Genomic DNA, 23293 nt, shown 5'->3' on the forward strand with positions numbered 1-23293 from the left:
TGATCAAATCTGGGTAACTAGTGGAATGGCACCTAAGATAAAGAAAGTGGAAATCTGCCCAAAAACTTGCTCCGACCATAACGCCGTAAAGATGGAAATGAACACAACAACGGCTGGCTCCTTTAGATGGAGGATGAATGACTCCCTATTTAGAGATGAAGAGGTGTACAGAAAGGCCCAGAAATCTATTAAGGACTACTTTGAGATAAATCTGAAAACAGAGGTGGAAAAAAGAACAATTTGGGACGCAAGTAAAGCGGTTATGAGAGGATTTCTGATACAGCAGAATACCCTGAAAAAGAAGAGGCAGAATGAAAAGAAAAATAAAATTTTGGAAAAAATAAAAGAAGGTGAAAAGAAATTGAGATCAAAGCCAAAGTCTCATGAAATTTTAAGAGAAATAAAGTTTTACCAGAGACAGTATATGGAATTGATGAATCAGGAGATAGAATGGAAAATAAAGCAAATGAGACAAAAGACATTTGAATCGGCAGACAAATGTGGGAAACTTCTGGCATGGCAATTGAAGAAGAGACAAAAGTTAAACACGGTTACAAGCCTAGAGGTTGAAGGAAAGAACATCTTTAGGCCAAATGAGATTAGAAACTGCTTTCAGAGTTATTTCAGGAAACTTTATGCACAAGGGCCGGTGGAGGAAAAAGAGATGGAAGAATTTCTTAAAAAGTATGGACTACAAAAAATATCTGATCAAAGTAGAATGATTTTGAACCAGAAAATAACTGAGCAAGAAATAGAGGGAGCCATTCAAAACATGAAATTGGGAAAATCTCCAGGACCAGATGGCCTGACTTCCAGATATTACAAAGCTTTGAAAGACTGGTTGATTCAACCGTTTAAGGAAGTCTGTAATGAAATTTTAGAGGGGAAGAAGGCACCTGAATCGTGGAAAGAAGCTTATATTACACTTATACCAAAATCTGAGAAGGAAAAGAACCAAATTAAGAACTACCGCCCTATATCATTGCTTAACGTGGATTACAAAATCTTTGCAGACATTTTGGCAAAAAGACTGAAGAGGGTTTTGGTGGGTGAGATTCATAAAGACCAGGCTGGCTTTCTCCCAGGAAGACACTTATCTGACAATGTGAGGAATATAATAGACATTATGGAACTACTTGAGAATAACATTAACACTAAGGCAGTATTAATATTTGTGGACGCTGAGAAGGCCTTTGACAATATTTCTTGGAGTTTTATGAAAAAGAATCTCAAAGGAATGGGGGTGGGCCAAGGTTTTGAGAATGGTATAGGTGCAATTTATTCTGAACAAAAAGCAAAACTAATTGTAAATAACGTGGTTACTGAACAAATTGCTATTGAAAAAGGGACACGACAGGGGTGCCCAATATCCCCACTACTTTTTATACCTGTTCTGGAGGTTTTACTAAATATGATCAGAGGTGACCAGCTGGTTAAAGGGATTCAGGTCGGAGCTAAACAATACAAGTTGAAAGCGTTCGCAGATGATCTAGTTTTAACTTTGCAAGAGCCAGACACTAGTACAAAAAAAGTTTTGGAGACAATACAAGCTTTTGGTCGAGTGGCAGGTTTTAAGTTAAATAAACAAAAAACAAAGGTATTGGGAAAGAATTTAACAGTGGAGGAAAGAGAGAAGTTTCAGAGTGAAACTGGATTAATGGTAGCAAATAAGGTGAAATACCTAGGGGTCAATTTAACAACTAAGAATGTGAATTTATTTAAAGACAATTATGAGAAATGCTGGACAGAAATTAAGAAAGATTTGGAAATATGGTCAAATTTGAGACTTTCCTTGTTAGGCCGAATTGCTGTTATTAAGATGAATGTTTTGCCAAGAATGCTGTTTTTGTTTCAAACATTGCAGATTGTGGACAGAATGGATTGTTTCAAGAAGTGGCAGAAAGATATATCGAAATTTGTCTGGCAGGGCAAAAAGCCCAGAATAAAATTTAAGATATTAACTGATGCAAAAGAAAGAGGGGGGTTTGCCCTGCCGGACTTAAAGCTTTACTATGAAGCAGCAGCTTTTTGCTGGCTGAAAGATTGGCTACTTCTTGAGAACACAGACATTTTGGACCTAGAAGGGTTCAATAATAGATTTGGTTGGCATGCATATATATGGTATGACAAGGTAAAAATCCATAAAAGCTTCAAAAACCATATTGTAAGGAAAGCATTATACAATGTTTGGATTCGGTATAAAGATTTGTTGGAAAATAAAACCCCTAGGTGGCTGTCACCAATGGAGGCTAAGGAAGTTAAAAAACTTAATATGGAATCTAAATGGCCAAAATATTGGGAAATTGTAGAACAAGAAGGTGGAAATGTGAAATTACAGAGTTATGAGAAATTGAAGTTTAAAGTAAGAGATTGGCTACATTATTATCAGATAAATGAAGTCTTTAAACAGGACAGGAAAATCGGCTTCCAGGTGGAGAAGTCAAAATTAGAAACAGAATTGTTAGAACCCAATACGAAGAATCTGTCTAGAATGTACAACTTGCTGCTGAAATGGAATACACAGGATGAAATGGTTAAATCAGCTATGATTAAATGGGCACAGGACATTGGTCATGACATTATGTTTGCTGACTGGGAACAGTTATGGACCACCGGTATAAAATTTACGGCATGTAATGCCTTAAGGGAAAATATTATGAAAATGATTTATAGGTGGTACATGACCCCAGTCAAGCTGGCAAAAATTTATCATTCGCCCAATAATAAATGTTGGAAATGCAATGAAACTGAAGGTACTTTCTATCACCTTTGGTGGACGTGCCCAAGGATTAAGGCCTTCTGGGAAATGATCTATAATGAAATTAAGAAGGTGCTTAAGTGTACCTTTCATAAAAAACCAGAGGCATTTCTCCTGGGCATGGTAGGCCAATTGGTGTCAAAGAAAGATAGGATGTTTTTTATGTATGCTACAACAGCAGCGAGAGTTCTACTAGCAAAGTATTGGAAGACACAAGAACTACCCACACTGGAAGAGTGGCAGACGAAGGTGATCGATTATATGGGACTAGCAGAGATGACGAGCAGAATCCGTGACCAAGGGAAAGAGACGGCGGAAGAAGATTGGAAGAAATTTAAACTTTATCTTAAAAATAGTTGTAAAATTATTGAGTGCTAAAATGTCTTGGGTAAAGCATAACAGATTTGCAGCGATAAATGATTGGATAAGAGGAAAGAAAGAGGTTAAAGAAAGGAATTAATAATAATTTGGATCAGGGGTTGCTGGAAAAAAAAGTTTTAAAATAGAGATGCAGAAAAGGGGGGCATGGGGAAGTCGCTGAAATTGGGTATATGAAAAAATCTATGAAATTATACATGTTTGTATGTTTGTTTGTTTGTGTTTGTTTCTTGTATTGTTCTATATTATATGTGGAAAAACCAATAAAAATTTTATAAAATAAAAAAAAAAGGAAGATAGGAGTGCCTGGTGTGCTCTGGACTCATGCTGGTAGCTTTGAGAACACTGTCCAACCATCTCGTCCTCTGTCGTCCCCTTCTCCTTGTGCCCTCAAGCTTTCCCAACATCAGGGTCTTTTCCAGGGAGTCTTCTCTGTAGGGATTCCCAGTAGTGATGTATGGAAATGAGAGCTGGACCATAAAGAAGGCTGATCGCTGAAGAATCAATGCTTTTGAATTATGGTGCTGGAGGGGACTCTTGAGAGTCCCATGGACTGCAAGAAGATCAAACCTCTCCATTCTATGCAAAGAAGACGAAGCCTGCCAACATTTGCAGTCGTGCTGCCATCCTCCACCATCATCTGTTGCACCGTGCTCCATGCACATTCCCTCACCCTGGATGTGTTAATGTGAAAAGCTCTTCAAATGGGTCTGCCTGTCCATGAGCTACTCCACTCTCCCTTCAAACTAGTCAGCTTCTGTTCTCATGGGGGTCTTGTGTGGCTAAGCTGCCTGCCCCCTCAGTAAGATCATCTCTCCTTCCCCACTGATACAAGACTGCCTTTCCCACATAAATCCGATTATAATGTTTGATGCATTATTATGTTATATATATTCTGCAAGCCAGCCAGAGTGGCTGGGGAAACCCAGCTAGTTGGGCAGCATATAAATAGCAAAATTATTATTATTATTATTATTATTATTACTATTATTATTATCATCATCATTATCATCATCATCATCATCATCATCATCATCATTATCATGCTATTCACTTTTGAACAGGCATGCTTAGAGCTGCCTTTATAACAGGATGGAGCTGAGGAAAGCTTTACCTGATTGCCAGAATAAGACCCTGTGACATTTGTTTCTGCATGGTCTTCTTTTTTTAATGCAGCTATTCTTGAGAAGCCCCTGGAGAAGAAATCCGGCAGGAACTTTGGGCCCCCTGGTACCAAGAAACTCATCTACTTCATAGATGATATGAACATGCCAGAAGTTGACAAATATGGCACTGTGGCTCCTCATACGTTAATCAGGCAACACATGGACCATGGACACTGGTAGGAATGCACTTTGTCACGTGACTCCTGGTCAACACGCATATTTGAATGGCACAGTTGAATGTTGTGGAACTTCATGCGCTACATATATACACCCAAAAGACATTCTCATTTTCTACTAGTAATCTCGGTTGTGACAGGGATTCTGGAATCACGACGATCCAAAAGGCAATTAAATATATGCAATAGAAGTGGGTACATGCAAGCATGACACCACCCTCTTACTGTAAAGTTTTGAAGTCTTGCTCTCACACTTTCTCTGTTTTGAACTGACTCCACACCTTCAACTCCAATCTATATAGTATATTCCAAAAAAATAAAATAAAAGTAGCTTCCTTGTATACCATGTCCAACACAAGGCTAGATTTCTGTGATGGACACCTGGCTTTTGTGGGGGAGTTACAGCACACTATTATTAGATGTGCAGAATGTAAAATGTCTGCTTCTGTAGACCTCTGAACAAGTCCAGAGGAGTCGGACCGAGATCTGTTTTTGTAACATTGTATCAAATTCTACCGCCTACCCCTTTGGTGTTCCCACAACATACCCCCAAAAAGAAAATAAGTTAGGCTTTCTGTGTCCAAGCAGGAATATCATCAGCCCTGCAAAATCTTCATTTGGCTTAAGTAAGGAATCGGAACTCAGAAAGTATTGTGCTTAACCCAGTAATGTGCAACATATTTATACATTTGTGTACACACACACACACACCATGTACATGCATATTTATAATTATGAGGGAGTCATGTGTTCTCCGGAAGTGGATGAACATACGCCATGGTAATGTTGCCATCTTGCAGCCAAAGACAGGAAATGCAGGCTGGTCTTGGACACACACCCTTCGCTCTATTTCCTTTATTCGTCTGGGGTAGATGTTTTAATACATAAAAATCCAGTGTAATCTAGAGAAAACAGAGTGTTTGAATGTTCGCTTCCTGCAAAGTGTGTGCAAATGACCACTGTGGAGATTCCACTGGATTAGCTAAATTAGATTAGCTAAGTAGATCTTCAAATCCTATCATGCTTCCCTTGGGAACAATCTCCAGCTTGTGCTTCCACAGAGTTGATGTATCTCTCAAAATCTCATTCGTGTTCTCTTAATGAGAGGAGGTCATGAAAAGAAGTCTTCATTTTGCCCTTTGTCCTCATTTTCCATAAATGTACGTGCAAGATAGATGAGACTTCATAAATATAAGTGGATACGGAGCTTTGTGCAAGAGTTGCGTCTCAGAATCGTGTCTCTTTCTTGCTTATTTCTGTTAGGTATGACAGAACCAAGCTGACACTGAAGGATATTCACAACTGCCAGTATGTTGCATGTATGAATCCAACTTCTGGATCCTTCACCATTGACTCGAGACTCCAGGTACCTGTCAAAGACCCCTGTTGTAGGGGTTTCGGTCAAAGGCATCTGCTACACCCCTGCAACGTTTGCTTCTTTGGATTTGGTCTCCTCTTCCCAAGTGGAAGCAGAAAAGCAGATCGTGTCTGGGTTTTTTGGCTTTCTTTTAGAGAATTAAAATGTGCCCTTTTGTTTAAGAGAGTGCTGCCCAACCTGATCTTCATGAATGCCTTTTGTTGCAGCGACATTTCTGTGTGTTTGCGGTGAGTTTCCCAGGACAAGATGCTCTTATGGCTATCTACAGCACCATCCTGGGTCAGCACTTGGCCCTCCGAACTGTCCCCATGGTGGTTCAAAAGATTCATTCACAGCTTGTTTCTGCAGCTCTAGGTAAGCCCTTGCAAAAGTAGAAAACCTTGCCATGGTTCATGCTTTCCATGATTACTGTCCTCTCTTTGCTCTGTTTTCTAGTTCAGGTTCAAGTCACACAAACAGCCCCTCATTTTCATGTATATCTGCTGTATTTCTCCACAACAGCCTTGCATCAGAAAATCACATCAACCTTTCTTCCTACGGCCATCAAATTCCACTACGTTTTCAATCTCCGGGATCTTTCTAACATCTTCCAGGTACAATGTCACTTCTGCATAGCGATTTGCACTTTGCTATGAGTGTGGATTTCTCTTTCCCTATTCCCTAGGAATAGCGTGGGCAAAACATAGTCCCACTGGCTGGGGACGGTGGGGGGGGGCGGCGGATCTAGTCTGTTAAGGCCATTATAGAGTATACCTGTGTCCTCAGAGGACACCCAGCTTAGGAAACGGAAGGCAAGCAAAATTGGTCTCTCCAACCAAAGCCATGCTGGCTTACTTCCTTTCTGAAGGGGAAAGGAATGGATTTTGACTCAAGGACTGACCACCCGTATTAGCCATGCTGATTTCAAGCTGAAGGTGATTGAGACCGATGTGCTGCTTCACCAGCATCCTAGGGGAGGCCCATCTTAGCCTTTCCAACTTGCTCAGAGAAGTGTGAAGAGCCCCATGGATGGTAGGATGCAGAGCGTAACTGCCTCCTAACCCTTTTGCTCTCTTTCTGAATCCTTGAGTCAATTGCCTTCTGCCCCTGCATCCTATTCCCCTACCTATTTCAAAGGGATAGGGAAAGAGAGATCCACAGAGCTTCCAGCAAGTCATGTTTATATAGAGGTGTCCCTGCCTTGCCTCTGTTTTCTCCCCGTATCATCTCCACTTTCAGAAGCGGTTCATGCCTTTTACAGCTCGCAGTCCTCCTTCCGTGATTCAGCATGACTGTTCTTCTTACAGCCATTGTGAATTTATACAGTATGACATTTCCCGAGGCGTTCTGTTCTGGCATAAGGAAATGCAATCTGTTAACACCCATGTAACTGCCGTAAACACAAGGGCCCTGGGGAACAACAAGCTTTCTTGGAAATGCAAAGCTTGCCATCCATGTTGTTGTCCCTCCTTTCTCAAGTTTTCAGTGATCCCTTTGTTTTGTTACAATGTGGCTTTGTGGCAGGCGAGTGAAGTGCTGCTTTTGCCATGGCACTTGTCAGATTCAGAGCAGTGGGCCGGGTACTCCGTTGTGCGACTGGAGCACTGCAAAGAGTGCCCAAATGCCAGCCAATCAGTCTTGGGAATAACGACCCACAAATCATAGAATCATAGAAGGGCAGAGTTGGACGGGACCCTGAGTAACATCTGGTCCAACCCTGTGATGCAGGAATATGCAGCTATCCCATATGGGGATCGAACCTGCAACCTTGGCAATATCAGCACCATGCTCTAGCCAACTGAGCTATCCAAAAGGTATATGCCATGTGCTATTCCTTTAAATCAAGGGTAGCCTATCTGGTGCCCTCCAGTTATGGTCGGATTGTATACTCACCTAGACACTTGCATGCTCAAGCACACAGAGACTATTCTTCCCTCTCTAGCCCCATCAACCTCAGTGTGGCCATGCTAGCAGGTTCAGAAACTGGAGTGTGTTATAACTGTCATTGCTAAGCAACCACAATTCCCAATACTTCATCCCCAAGGCCTGGTAATTTCCCCCCCAGAGAGGTAGCAGCAGCGGTGGTGGTGGTGGGCTCCTTCCCATAGTAAACTTTTATATGCTGACATTTTAAGTAATGAAGGCAGAACCCACACTCTCAATACCTCTCATAGCATTCCTCTGGGTTTGTGGGATCTGCGTCTGTAAGCACCTTTGGGAAGCACTTGGCCTAGGACCTACGTCGGCCTAGGACCCACGTACCTATGGGGCCACCTCTCCTGGTATGCCCCGCGGAAGACCTTAAGGTCCACAAATGACAACATTTTGGAGGTCCCAGGTTGCAAGGTGGTTAGATTGGTCGCAACTAGGGCCAGGGCCTTTTCAGTACTGGCTCCAACTTGGTGGAACGCTCTGTCACAAGTGACTAGGGCCCTGCGGGACTTGACATCTTTCCGCAGGACCAGCAGGACAGAGCTTTTCTGCCTGGCCTTTGGTTTGGACTCAGTCTGACCCTTATGTTTCCCTCCCCTTATGGTTTTGATGAGGCTGCATTTTAAATTGCATTTTAACCTGTATTTTAAATTGGGTCCCCCCCATTATGTTTTTACTGTAATTTTACTGTTGTTAGCCGCCATGAGCCTGGCTCTGGCTGGGGAGGGCGGGGTATAAATAAAATTTATTTTTTTATTATTATTATTTGAACTGTCACATAGGGGGAAATCCTTATAGCTTATCACAGTGTTTGCACTGGGCAGAAGAGGGCAACGCAAACATGTTGAGGATAAGCAAGATGGAAGGGCTCTGCTTCTTGAAGCCATCAGAAGTCTCTGCTGCCTGTGCTTGCTTCAGCAGCGCATTTGCCAGAAAGCAGCACTGTTGCCTTATGGGACCAGGCAGCCAGTGCTGGAAGCGTTTTCTGTCTTTGGCAGGGACTTCTCTTCTCCACGGCCGAATGCCTCCGAGTGCCGGTGGACCTGGTCCGACTGTGGCTGCACGAAGCCACAAGGGTTTACTGTGACAAACTTGTGGAGGAAAAAGATCAGGAGAGCTTTGGCCGGGTCATGATGGCTACTTGCAAAAAATTCTTTGAGGTAGGGTAGTCATTCTTCTGTCATTCTTCAGCTGATACACTAGATTCAAGGGTGAATGTGGGCTCTGCCGGGATACCTGCAGTCCGGTCCATATTACAGTGGTACCTCGGGTTACATACGCTTCAGGTTACAGACTCTGCTAACCCAGAAATATTACCTCAGGTTAAGAACTTTGCTTCAGGATGAGAACAGAAATCGTGCTCCGGCGGCGCGGCAGCAGCAGGATGCCCCATTAGCTAAAGTGGTGCTTCAGGTTAAGAACAGCTTCAGGTTAAGAACGGATCTCCGGAACGAATTAAGTACTTAACCCGAGGTACCACTGTAATAAGTAGAAGCATGACTGGGAACAAACTTATTTGAAACTTCATCCAAATCCGCATAGGCTTCCTTAAAACAAGAATCCTAGAACATTTGAAAATGTCCAGGGCTGGCTCCTGATTTGAGGCAGCCCTGAACAAAAGGCCCTTTCCCCCCTCTCTGTCAATGGGATCTAGGTACCTTATCTGGCTTTGATGGCAGCACCCCAAGTGGCATTGGACAGCGGGATCTAAGCCTCCTATAAAAATTTTCACCAACACCAAATTTTCACCATTGTGGAGAATTTAAAGGGTGGCTAGTCCCAGTGATTGCTGCTTCGAGTGTGAGGCTAGAAAAATAATTCACGGGAGCCCAGGAAAGGCCCTGGGGCCCTGGCAGCTGCCCAAGGAGTCCAGATGCTGATCCAGCATCATCTGCTGACATCCTGCCTTCCTCATGCCAAATCACAGCTATATCACAGTTACCATTTCGAATAGGCACTAGCTGCTGTAGCAGAGATGGAGGGATAACACAGAGTTCAGCGACTGACCCTCCCATCACCCCCATACACTTGCACCCAGTCCAAATGTTTGCCATCCTTAAAGGTAAAAAGCAGCTTATGGGATTATGTTTGTCCTTTCTGCAGGAGCTGGGTGACAATGTTGTCTTTGCGAAGCCAAATATTTATTGCCACTTTGCTCAGGGCATTGGCGATCCCAAGTATCTCCCAGTTTCTAACATTCAGTCTCTGAATAAGCTGCTTACAGAAGCCCTGGACAGCTACAACGAGGTCAATGCAGTGATGAATTTGGTGAGTGAAGCTGGAGCTAAAACCCAGGGAGAAGATGGCAATTACCACGCTGGTCCTGAAAGGGGTGGTGGTCTTTCTCTTAGGCTTAAAGGTGTAGTCTTAAGTTCTTGCCACCATTCATTTAGCACGGATAGGCAAACTAAGGCCCGGGGGCCGGATCCGGTCCAATCGCCTTCTAAATCCGGCCACGGACGGTCTGGGGAATCAGCGTATTTTTACATGAGTGGAATGTGTGCTTTTATTTAAAATGCATCTCTGGGTTATTTGTGGGGCATAGGAATTCGTTCTTTTCTTTTCTTTTTCCAGAATATAGTCCGGCCCCCCACAAGGTCTGAGGGACAATGGACCGGCCCCCTGCTGAAAAAGTTTGCTGACCCCTGATTTAGCATATTCCTGCAGTCAATAGCTTAAATCCATTGAAGTTCTGAATGCAAAATGTCCTGAGTTGTACAAAGTTGGGGGTGGGAGAGGAGCAGAAATGGTGTGCTCCAGTGGAGTTGAGTAAATAGGTGGTTATTTTAAAATTATAAAAGAGAAATGCACCAGTAAGGGTGGAAATAGTCAGGTGGGGCATTAGCTAAGATAAATGGCGCTGTGAAACATTTATCCAAAAAAACTACAGGGACATCATGTTTAAGTTGGGGGGGGGGAGTGTGCGCTATTTGTTGTTCCAAAAAACCCAGATAACAAATTAGGACAGGACGCATCAGTTGTGGGCTGAACAAAGTAGCCCATATTAATAAAATCCATGCTAAAATTGATTGGTATATAGGCCATAATGTTAGACTTCTGTATTATTGTGGGCTGTGCTATTAATAATCCTTCCTTGGCTGTTGCAGGTGCTGTTTGATGATGCTGTATCCCACGTCTGCAGGATCAATCGCATCTTAGAGTCTCCCAGAGGGAACGCTTTGCTAGTGGGCGTAGGAGGGAGTGGCAAGCAGAGCCTGTCTCGGTTGGCAGCCTATATCAGCGCCTTGGATGTGTTTCAGATCACACTGAAGAAAGGCTATGGGATTCCAGACCTCAAAGTGAGAAGCAATGTGGTTTTCTCTAGGGGGTGTCCCAGTAGAAAAAGAACCATAACTGGTGCCAAATCCCTGATACCCAGAATGCCTCTAGATTGGTCGTTATTTTGCAGGAGGGATTCAGGTGCATGCGAGAACCTTAGGTTTGTGCAGTTAAAGTGGATTAAAGCGCTCTGTTGCCCTAGCACAGTAACACTTCATACATACTCTATGCCTGCCATGAACATTTTTAAAATTGGCTGCAAGGCAAGACATGGACTGCCTGTCAACGCTGCAGCTGCTGCACATAGAGAAGGTTGTAGGATTTGGCCTTCGGTTTTGTGGCCTGAAGAGTTCTGTTCAGATGCAGCCTGGGAGGTTTTGTAGGCAAAACGTCCCTTCCCTGCCTTGCCGCCATGGCCCTATTGCCACTGGCCACGCCACTGCAATTGCACCCTCGCCAAAGGCTGCTCCCATACAATGGCAAGGGCAAAGGTGTTGTGGCAGCGGCGAATCTGGCAGGGCTGGCAACAGCGGGGTGTTGTGTGTGGCAGATTTGCCACCTGAGGCAAATTGCTTCACCTCATCTCATCCGAGGACTGACCTTGGTCTCATTCTTAGAATCATTTGCTTTGGCTTCCCATGTCTATGGAGCTGAGTCAGGGACTAACTTGCATACATATTTTTCAAGCAAGGAAAGTGCAAGTGAGGAACATAACCTTTTAAAAAGCTGACTGGGTATTTTTTGTACACACCTCTGGTTGCTCAGTCCCTCTGCCCCACATTGTGATCTGAGGTATGTGCACTGTGGTAGTTTTCTTTTCAGCGGGGGCGGAGAGGGAATAAGTGGCTATGTTTAGCTTTGGTAACACACATCAGTTCTGTATCCAAGCATAGGTTCTAGTGTTATGACAGCCGTTGCGCTTCTCCAAACTTCTTTGGTCAGATGCATGTTTTGATCTATGGGCTACTTTTAAAATGAGGCTGCATTTTAAATTGCATTTTAACCTGTATTTTAAATTGATTTTTTTATTTTATTTTATTTTATATTTATATTTATATTATTATTATTATTATTTTACTGTGATTTTAATGGTGTTAGCTGCCCGGGCCCAGCTCTGGCTGGGGAGGGCAGAGTATAAATATTTTTTATTATTATTGTTAGTAGTAGTAGTAGTATAATGTATGTGTTCTGACACTGAGCAGCAGACAGAGGAAACTCCTGCCATTGTGTCAGCCTGCTTGGGAAGTGCAAGAGTGGCACCTAGTGTTCACTAGTGAATATGCTGGTTTGTGTTTCCTCCCTGCAATCGCTCTGGCAAGGGAAACACTTGGCAAGACGAGCCCCAGATCAAAGAAGTGCATCCTTGCAGCTGCTCCCTTTCTGCAGTTTAAAGATGTGGCTGTGTGACCGTAGCTCTGTTCAGGAATCTTGTTCAAAATAAAGGGGTCACAGTAAGGATGAGGGAGGTGTTGATTCAGTTTGCAATTAAAAAGATAAAACTATCTGATTCCCATTTACCCAAACAATGTGTGAACCGTAATTTGAACTTCTTTTGTGAAGCAGTTCTCCAGCGAAACAATCTGTACAAAAGTGCATATAGTAGGGGAAAGTGTGAATAAATGCTTTTCCCCCCTTAACATAACTTTCAAAATATATTGTAATGGGGGAAATTGCTTGCCAAAAAAATGTATATTAGACAAAATTGCATACAAAGAAAAATACATTTCAGGAGAAATACACACTGATATTGCTGACAAATTTTCATGAGAACTTTGGAGGGTTTTTTTAATGCAAACTGATGTGGAGAACTGAACAGGAAAAATGAGAACCTGAGAGAAACTGAAATTGCCATCCCTGCAACAAAGCCTGTTGGCCCCACCCCTGTCACCGGCTTCATCATCTCGCAGATGTTGGGAAGGTGAACTTCTGCAGTGGGGGGGGGGCCTGCTAGGCTCATGGTGACTCCCCATGTGATTTAGAACCCCGGAAGATCAGGATTCCATATCACACTGGAGCCTCCAGAAGAGTCTCTCTGTGGTGCTGAGGTTCACCTTCCCAACCCAGTAGAATGGGCAGAGGCAACAGGCTCTGGAAATTGTGTGGGGAAGAGAAGGCCCAAATAGGGCTTTCCAAAATGGCGTACAGATCTGAAGATTAGCTTTTCCTCTTGTGGTCCATCTTTCACAAAAGGAAAGCTGCCTCTTTCCCATATCAGTGTTGGGAACTTTTAAGAGGAATAACTCCACTTCAAAAAAAAAAGGAAGCGTCTTCTCTCTCTTTTTTTTTAATGTAAGAAACTGACATGTGTCTGTTCTGTGGTCCAGGCTGACTTGGCTTCCCAGTACATCAAATCTGCTGTGAAGAACACCCCCACCGTGTTCCTCATGACGGACTCGCAGGTTGCTGAGGAGCAGTTCTTGGTGTTGATTAATGACCTCCTGGCATCTGGTGAGATCCCAGGGCTCTTCCAGGATGATGAAGTGGAAAACATTATTAGCTCCATGAGGCCCCAAGTGAAGTCCATGGGCATGCAGGATACTAGGGAAAACTGCTGGAAGTTCTTTATTGACAAAGTCCGTCGGCAGCTGAAGGTGAGAAGGTCGCCTTCTTCCTGAACACAGGGTGGTTGTGGTTGTTTTCATTCCAAAATCTTTGTACAACAGGGACATACTAAATTTTGACTGTGTGTATGGTTGAGACTAAAGTACCATCTCTGCCATTCACACTGTTGGGCGTGTTGGGAAGATGAAAGCAGGAACTTGTGGCTGAACGGTGCAGCAAGACTTTATAAAGCAATGTCCCTTTTGGAAGTGTTGGGAGGAAAAGTCCCTGCCTTTGGGTTTCTGGTGCAAGTCACAAAAATGTCCTAGGCCAGCACTGTTTATGTGGGGTGAAAGGCTCAAGAGGAAGTGAATCTGATGCTAAAATTGAAGCAGGTCTTGGAACGTTGTTTTATAATACCGTGACCTAAATGGAGTACCCAGGAATATCTGAAGTGGGGCAGGGGGGGAAGCTATTGCTGGCATTAACAGATGCCAGTAACAATGAAGGATACTTCAAGTCATTCCATCAGCTATCAGTGGGAAGGGGGGGGGCAAGCATTCACTGGCATAGGCTGCACATCTAGTGCCCTTCCAGTGGTGCTTGTCTGTCTCATCAGGAGATTATGGGATTTGCAAAAGATTATACTTACAGTGGTTCGAGCACATGCCGTAGAAACATACTTCTGTTGTTAACCACAGAACTTAATAAATCACAGTTTAAAAATGAAGGGTAGAAAATGACAAGGATTTGCTTTCCACAGGACCTCAAATGTAAGTGGGGGGGGGGGCCTTCCTAATACAAATGTTTCTGTGCCTTGTTTCTGAGAGCCTTTAGTGAACATCATCTCATAAAAGGAATGAAAGCCTCTGAAATGTGTCATTGTCCATGCTACTGTGGTAAATATCCACATGGCAAAGTCTTGCTCCTGTTTGAGGCTTTGGGCCTTTGCTGTTGTCGAAACAGCTGAAAGGGCCTGCTCCAAGAGGCTTATTTTGTGCCCCCATTGATGGATGCATTGCAGATCTGCAGTCACTATTATTTAGTATCCATTTACCCTGATTTTTCTCAGAGTGACTTAACCGGTGCTTTGAATTAGCAGGGTCCAGATTCTTATGTTTTGGGTGTTCTCCTTTTCTTTAAATTTGTCTCTCTTCCCTGGTCACTTTGTGTGTGAAAGGAGACAAACCTCCTGCGCTTGTTCCGATTTTCCTTCTCCCTGCCACGGTGCTCCTCTGCAAACAAATAATATTTAATGGGCTTCTTCTGAAGTATGTCTTCCTATAATGGAGAATAAATATTATTAAAAGCACATACTGAGGTGAAGACGTGCTCCAGAGGAAGAGCAAGTAATGATAAAATTCTGAAGAATGAAACATTATGAAGTTCTCTTCTTAGGTAGGTTTTTCCCCCCCCAAGCTCTCTAAATCCAATGAAAGAAGAGGTGTGTCCTAAAATCACTTTCAGTCTCCCAACAGATGCAAAGGCACAGCTCCCAGATCCCACACAGGCTATAGGTGCTTCAAGTGTTGTGCTTTGCCAGTGCCCAGGGGATCCTCAATTGCACTGCATAGCCACTAGGAGTAGCAAAATGGCTTTTTAACCTGGTGGCTGACTGGACTTAGGTTGCACCCCTCTCTTCAGCTGATGAAACAGAGCTGGGGATTTGCCCTGGATGGTTTGTGCATGCTCAAGCCCATTTGTCCTGGGGCATTACCCCACACCTCAGAGGGAGGAAAACAAATGCTCAACTACTGTAGGGTTACCATATTTCAGAAAATGAAAACCCAGACAGAAAAGTCATTGAGCTTTTTTTTCAGGTTTTAGAGCTACTTCTGATATGGGTTGCCTTACGGACGCAGTTCCCGATGGCTGAATCCCAGATATGTCTGGGAAATTCCAGGCGTATGCCAACCCTAAGCTACTGTGGTTTCTTCGTAGAACAAAAGGGTTATTGCAATAGACAGAAGTAGTTATTCTGTTCTGATTTAACTTGCTCCTGTGCTGTTCTATATAATATTTCTTACGTTCTTAATGAGAGTTTCCCCCACCCCATCCTGATTCCAGGTGATCCTTTGTTTCTCTCCTGTGGGGTCCACCCTCCGTGTGCGGGCAAGAAAATTCCCTGCTGTAGTGAACTGCACCGCCATTGACTGGTTTCACGAATGGCCTGAAGATGCCCTGGTATCTGTCAGTGCCAGGTTCCTAGAGGAGACGGAAGGAATAGAGGTGACTCCGCCCTTAACAGCTGTATCATTTCTATCAATGCCATTACAATGAATGTTGTGCCCCCCAGCATAACTTCGTACTAAGGAGGGCAGTTTCTGCCTGTGTTCCATGAATGGTTCCATGTTCTTCAGGACTGACCTGGTATATTTATACACCAGAGTTCAGATCAGAGATGGGAAGCCTTTTGTTCTGTTGAGGGCTGCATTCCTTGTTGAGAGGGCACATGCTGGCAGTGGGCAGGGCCAAAGCCCAAAGTGGGTGTGGTGAGAACCAAAATTTGGGTGGGGCACCCCTTTCTTCTGCCCTCCCAGCGGGCTGCCAGGGGAGAGACAGACAGACTTGGTAATGGATGTGAAACTTAAAAACCAAAACACTGAAAATACAATTTTCAAACAAAACTTGTATAATACAGAGACATCAAATGGCTAAATCCACGAACTGTAAAAATATAATGGTATTGTATCCAGCTGTATAAAACATGTCTGCATTTCAAGTGTTCCTAGAACTCTATTGAAAGCTGTTGAGAACTGGGCTGAGTTTTTACTTCTTACTCATATTATTTACCTGTTTTCATTTTGGGGTTGGTTTTTTTTTTCTTTTCACATTCATGACAAGGTTGCACCTTTTTGTTCTGCATTGATTGCAGTAAATATGGCAAATCCATTCATTGGCACTATAGCCATCAGGCTTTGTTTATGCATAGGTTGAAAATATAGCATGCTTATTATCATTTACACCTTGTTTACCTTGACTTCTGTGTTTTACGTTATTACTTTCATTTGCCATCTTTGCACGTCACTGTGAGCCATAAACCAGGGCTTACTGTGTATTATCCAGTCACACCCACTTTGGTCCTCCACACTGGGGAGAAACCAGCCACAAACCCTGCCTTACTGTTATGTCCAAACCAGGGGTTGTAGTTTGTTCCACCAGACCACAATTTGTAGGCAAGGTTTGTTCTTGGCTTACCGATTGTGGATTGTTTCCTCTGCCCCAGCATCAGAAGGAGAAAAGCAGCCCTGACAGTCAGCTGTGGTTTATAGTGAGGTGCAAATTGGTCTTTTTCCTGTTAGAATCCCTTTTCACACCAGTGTCTGCTTGCAAACACATAGAAAGGTGAGGTGACTCTGTTAAAAGCCCATCTTTCTAGGTCTTCACCTGGAGCTTTCACTCCTTGGAAATAATCTTGCCACCACATTTATTTATTTATTTTTGACATGTGCAGCTGATAAAACGGAGCGGTACAAGTCCAGCACTCATTTTGTTTGTAGAATTTGTATTGACATCAGTGTCCCCTTGAGACTAGTTACTGCTAATATTCACCTACCTTGACTTTTATCTTTTCATTTCCCATCCTAAGCACATTAAACATTAATAGGCACAGTGTTATACAGCAAAGCTCATGTTGCATATTTAAACAATGGAAAATGGGGCAGGCAAAACCTCAGATCCTTAGAGCAACAGTCTTTTTGCTACCACATAGCAACGTTTACACAATTGAATCAGGTGTCAAATATGCACACTGTGGAAACAGAAAGTTGTGGCCCCTGATTTTGGCATAGTTTGTCCCATTAACTGCAGCTGTGAATTTAATGGACTTACTCAAAGTATTCAGGTTTGCACAAGTGTACGCTTTGACTAAAGTGCATGTTTTGCTTGTTTTATGAAACGAAAACTAACTAAAATGAATTGACTCTTAACTTGAGTTTGATTATTATAATTCTTGTAATTCAGCACTTGAAGTAGCAAAAAGAATCAAGTGAAGTCAATTCAAATGAACAGATGTAAAAATTCAAAATGATTGAAAAAAGCAATTAAGCAAAACGCAAACGTCTTAAACAAGTCACATTTTACTGTGTGACTTTCAGTTGTAGCCATGCACCAAGTGTGTCCCTGTCAAATAATGCAAATAATGTGTATGATCTTGGTGGCTGTTCCTGCTGGAGTTTCCCATAGTTGCTTGTGTGGAAATGCATGGCTCTTTCCTAGTATGCTTAGGAGAGCCCTGTAAATAAGCCAACAAAACTTACTAGTCGGAGGGGGGGGCAGAGTACTAGCTTTTTTGGGAGCGGGGACAGAGAGTTCCAGTTCTCCTGATACAGATTGCTGCATTTCTATGCTGGGTACAGGGAAATGGAGGTCTCTGTTCCTCCTTTGCCAGTCTGCTCACTTGCCTGCATGCAATTTTTTTGTCACCTCTGGTGACCAAATACAGGTTTGGCTTGGGATCACAGTCTATTAAAGTATTAAAAATGTCTCAATTAATGAAGCAATGAAGTACAAATTCTGTCTAACAAGAAAAAGGACAAAATGTATATAAACTGAGATTGCTTGTAAAAATCGTAACTAAATGAACAAATTAGCAAGGTTCCTCTTTGACAATTCACGGCATCTCTGGTACTTGCCCATTGTTCCATACAATGGTAACTTACTCTGTGGTCCCTCTTTCAGAATGATGTCAAGTCCTCCATCAGTCTGTTTATGTCATTTGTCCACACAACTGTCAATGAAATGTCCAAGGTCTACCTGGCTACTGAGAGGCGCTATAATTATACCACCCCGAAGACTTTCCTGGAACAGATCAAACTGTACCAGAACCTGCTTGCTAAAAAAAGAACAGAGCTTATTGCCAAAATTGAGAGGCTGGAGAATGGTTTGATGAAACTCCAGAGTACTGCCTCACAGGTATGTGTGTTAACACAGAATTGCCATCTGTACATTTGTTAACTGTTTTTTAGTGGCTGGTCATTTTCAACCAAATTTAACGAGATTAGATAGCTAGTACAGTGGTACCTCGGGTTAAGAACTTAATTTGTTCTGGAGGTCTGTTCTTAACCTGAAACTGTTCTTAACCTGAGGTACCACTTTAGCTAATGGGGCCTCCCACTGCTGCTGCGCCACTGGCATGCGATTTCTGTTCTCATCCTGAAGCAAAGTTCTTAACCAGAGGTACTATTTCTGGGTTAGCAGAGTCTGTAACCTGAAGCGTCTGTAACCTGAGGTACCACTGTAGCATATTGGATGCTATATTTTGGTCCCTCAGGATTGTGAACAATTCAAATGTTCCGTATTTCGCGTTGGGACAAAACTCTAATTTGGGTTGCTCTTTGTGAGATGACTCTCCCACCCCTGCCTCCAAACATATGCTTAAACATATTCCCTCAGTGAAGAAGTTCATTATTCACACACAACTAAAAGTTTTCCCAGATGAACAACCAGTTCATGTTCCAACCACGTTTAATTCATTCCCTAATACTCCCTGCATGTTGATAATAAAGCGATAGCAGGCTCAGATTAGTCGCTTGGTGGAGTTTCATGACTTTGTTTCTCTCCACACGTTTTCTACAAAAGCCAGAATTGGCGTGGGCAGCCCAAACATCATAATGGAAGGAGGGAGGGAGGCTACTTAGCGCTTTCTCATGCACTCACTTTTCAACACAAAATAACCCATCATCAAACTGCGTTTTCATTCATGGGAGGAAAGGCTGGGGGAGAAGGTTGTGTTCCTCTCTGCGTCTTGCTTTTTCTTGGTCCTCAGCTTGCCTAGGTTGGAGGGGAGTGGGGGGAACTCCTTATGATATGCAGTTGGAACACTAAACCACACACGATTGGATCTCTTGGCAGTTTTTTATTTGGTAAACCAGCCAGGCAGGTGCCTACTTTGGACTGTGGTTTTCAGGCTTGTGGAGGTGGGTGCTTCTTGCCCTGCTGCACACCTCCTCAATTTAATTGTTCCTCTGAAGCTGCTGTTTAGCCACAGAAGGATGGGAGGGATGGCGAAAGGGATGAAGGTAACGCAAGCCATTTAGAGCAAGTTGTGCACAGCAAGCAGGGCATATATTACGCATTTCAGGGTTGTTGCTGTACTTTGCAGTAGTGAGAGGTACTTAGACAGTGACCTACTTAGCTGTAGTGAGAGGTTCTTGTAGTGACCTGCTTAGATTATTATGGTTCATTAACAATCCTGTTTTGCTTTTTCAACCCTTTCCCCCTGTGGTGTTGATTTCATTTTACCCCTTTCCCAACATCTGCCAACACTGTTTGGGGGCGGGGGAATGATTTTACTATAATTTATAGGGAGTTAGCCAGAAACAGACTGACTTTTTCACCCACAATTTTGTTTTATTTTTGAAGCTTGGGCAAATGGTTTCGTAAATCCACTCCACCTTCATTTACCTTTTTATGCACTGGTGCTAGCTAAGCTGCAGCTTTGGCACAATTTTTAAGAGGTCTAGGCAGCAGAATGACGTCATGCCATGAGGCGGCCAATCAAATTTGGCACTGTGTCTCTTATCACAACTCCATTTTAGTGAGAGCAGGAAGCATTGCCTTCACTCTTACTTAACTTCCTGATGGTACCACATAACCAAGCAGATATGATGATGCCATGAAGCCTATTCAGCGTAAGAGCAATGTTTCCTGCTCTCACTCTGACTGGATGATTATTTTCACTCTGTTTCTTAGGTGCCCTGAAAAAAAGCAAAACAAAAGCAGGAGAGTGCATTTCACTGTGGGAGGGGGTTCACAAAATAAGTCTTCTAACCCGCACCCCTTGTCAGTGCAGCTTTAGAGATTCTTTTCCTGTTGGACTTTTTAGGTTGATGATCTGAAAGCCAAACTTGCTGTTCAAGAGCTGGAGCTGAAACATAAGAATGAAGATGCTGACAAACTGATCCAGGTGGTCGGGGTAGAAACAGAGAAAGTGAGCAAGGAGAAAGCAATTGCTGATGAAGAGGAGCTGAAAGTGCAAGTCATTAACACCGTATGTACAACTGTTTTCTGCTGTTATGATGGCTGCATGTATTGCAGGCGATGAGGGAAAGGGCATGAGGTTAGTTAGCTGAAGGACAAGGACCTTTGTGCGAACCAGGTTCATTTCTACAAAGCATCTTCTGTCTATAGCACATCAAGGAACTATCTAGTAAAGGTAAAGGGACCCCTGAACATTAGATCCAGTCGTGGCCGAGACTGGGATTGCGGCGCTCATCTCGCTTTATTGGCCGAGGGAGCCGGCGTACAGCTTCCGGGTCATGTGGCCAGCATGACTAAGCCGCTTCTGGCAAACCAGAGCAGCGCACGGAAATGCCGTTTACCTTCCCACCAGAGCAGTACCTATTTATCTACTTGCACTTTGATGTGCTTTTGAACTGCTAGGTTGGCAGGAGCAGGGACCGAGCAACGGGAGTTCACCCTATCACGGGGATTCGAACCGCCGACCTTCTGATCGGCAAGTCCTAGGCTCTGTGGTTTAACCCACAGCGCCACCTGCGTCAAGGAACTATCTAGCTTGTTCTAATTCCTGGAATCCTTTTTAACCACATGATTTTATTGTCCAGATATGTGTTTTTGGTGAGGTCAGCCAAGTCAGAGACCCAGGTTTGCAGTGCAGTCCCAGTGCCATGCTGTCCAATCCTCTGAGGGAGGCAGAACTTCCTGGTAAAGAAACCGCACAAGGATAAAGCAAGGGTGCAATGCTGGCTGTTCTGTTTCAGGTTCTCCAGCCTGTTGCTCCCAGTCTCCATTTCCCCTAGCTAGAACCGGCACTGCTTGTTATGATCCACTACAGTGCAAGGAGAGGCTATACCATTATATGATATGACTTTGTTCACCTCACATTTAAAGATAAACCTACCAAATCCATACTTTCTGAAACAATATACAGACAGAAACGCAGCCATGCTTCAAAATTCACACACTTCTCCAGATTTTGCAGTGCAGTTCTTCAGCCAAATAATATGTACAGAAATACACCCATTAAGGTAAAGTGTGAAGAAAAATGCATATATTTGTGAAAATAGCACAAAAATTCATTATGTTACGATACGTTGCTTTGCAAAAATGTATATACAGTGGAACCTTGGTTTTCGAGCGTCTCAGAAGCTGAACTTTTCGGTTTTCGAACGTCGAAAACCCAGAAATAGTTCTTCCGTTTTTGAGCACGCCTTGGAAGTTGAACAGCTTCCGAGGCGCTTTTCTCAATATTCTCAGTTGAATTTTCCAACCGCCCATTGCGCCTCAGTTGTCAAACGTTTCGGAAGTCGAACGGTGTTCCAGAATGGATTGCGTTCGACAACCGAGGTTCCACTGCATTAGGCACAATTATATACAAAATTGTGTGTATTACGAGACATTTGCACAAAAATGCCTATTTCTTGTTGGCTTTAAAGAAAATCACAAACTGGTGCAGAAAATGAACTTAAATTTGGAAGAATGAGAAAGTGAGAATAATTTGAAATGGCCAATTTGTACGGTCCCAGTTTATATCCATGTTCAGAAGTGATGCTTGGTTTTTGAACTTTTGTTTCTTCGTTCTTAGTACAGTGGTGCCCCGCAAGACGAATGCCTCGCAAGACAGAAAACCCGCTAGACGAAAGGGTTTTCCATTTTGGAGGTGCTTCGCAAAACGAATTTCCTATGGGCTTGCTTCGCAAGACGAAAATGTCTTGTGAGTTCCTGCAGGGTTTTTTTTCCTTCCCCCCCCCCTTTTTCCCAAGCCGCTAAGCCGCTTATCAGCTGATCCGCTAAGCCGCTTAACAGCTGATCCGCTAAGCCGCTAAGCCGCTTATCAGCTGATCCGCTAAGCCGCTTATCAGCTGATCCGCTAAGCCGCTAATAGCGCTAAGCCGCTAATGGGCTTGCTTCGCAAGATGAAAAAACCGCAAGACGAAGAGACTCGCGGAACGGATTCTTTTCGTCTTGCGAGGCACCACTGTATAACTTGTGAAACTGCTCCCCAACGACAAGTGAGGGGAAAACAAAGAAATACGGACTTCAGGATTTCAAAGTTTGATTTTATTTCAAAGCTGATTGACCTGCATAAACAGTTTTGTTCAAATGTTCATATTTTGTTGGGACTTTTTGCCCGCAGAATGTAACAGAGAAGCAAAGGGCCTGTGAAACGGATTTGGCTAAAGCTGAACCAGCTCTGATGGCTGCCCAGGAAGCCTTGGACACTCTCAATAAGGTAAATCCTTGGAGCATTCAGCTGGTATATCCTGTTGCTTTTGAAGGTAGATTTGTTTAAAGTAAGACAAGAGAGACAACAGTGCTGTTCTTGGGGTGCTCGATTCTCGTCTCAGTGATCACCTTGAGGCCCTTTATATTTTCAGATTGCAGTGTTTCTCACAGTATTTTGAAACTGCAGTTGAATTCTTGCCACGAATTATTTTGATATAAGAATAATGAGCACTAAAATGTAAGGTAACTTAAGCCTCCACGGTTTAAGACATTTTCTACGATCTTGATTAAGGGTGGAGCTGAGAGAATGAGCCTGTGAGCTACTTCCCAAAAGCTCCATGCTTTCCAAACCACCCATGGCACCTGTTGCCATGATCATTGCCCACCTTGCCAAAAACTCAGAGTTTCAGAGCTTGGTTTGGACTCTTAGCTCAATGATTTTTTTTCTTTCATTGCCAGATTTACAGTTTGGTGGCTAGGTGTCCTGACTTACACTCTGGAAAATCACTGTCACTGCTTT

The 23293-nt window shown here is 43.3% G+C and overlaps 1 protein-coding gene across 2 annotated transcripts in view; it reads left to right on the forward strand.

Annotated features, from left to right (window-relative positions):
• The window catches only part of DNAH17 (dynein axonemal heavy chain 17), a 105792-nt gene that overhangs the window by 55751 nt on the left and 26748 nt on the right, over positions 1–23293 (forward strand). For both annotated transcript variants that reach the window (XM_053375595.1, XM_053375596.1), the window contains 12 exons: positions 4313–4478; positions 5742–5844; positions 6063–6210; positions 6358–6449; positions 8766–8927; positions 9871–10035; positions 10875–11066; positions 13371–13637; positions 15655–15816; positions 18268–18501; positions 20414–20578; positions 22685–22780. In XM_053375595.1, the coding sequence (XP_053231570.1) occupies positions 4313–4478; positions 5742–5844; positions 6063–6210; positions 6358–6449; positions 8766–8927; positions 9871–10035; positions 10875–11066; positions 13371–13637; positions 15655–15816; positions 18268–18501; positions 20414–20578; positions 22685–22780 (1952 nt within the window). The remainder of the gene's footprint in view (positions 1–4312; positions 4479–5741; positions 5845–6062; positions 6211–6357; positions 6450–8765; positions 8928–9870; positions 10036–10874; positions 11067–13370; positions 13638–15654; positions 15817–18267; positions 18502–20413; positions 20579–22684; positions 22781–23293) is intronic.

The sequence above is a fragment of the Podarcis raffonei genome, chromosome 2 (assembly GCF_027172205.1).
Source record: "Podarcis raffonei isolate rPodRaf1 chromosome 2, rPodRaf1.pri, whole genome shotgun sequence".
Classification (NCBI taxonomy): domain Eukaryota; kingdom Metazoa; phylum Chordata; class Lepidosauria; order Squamata; family Lacertidae; genus Podarcis; species Podarcis raffonei.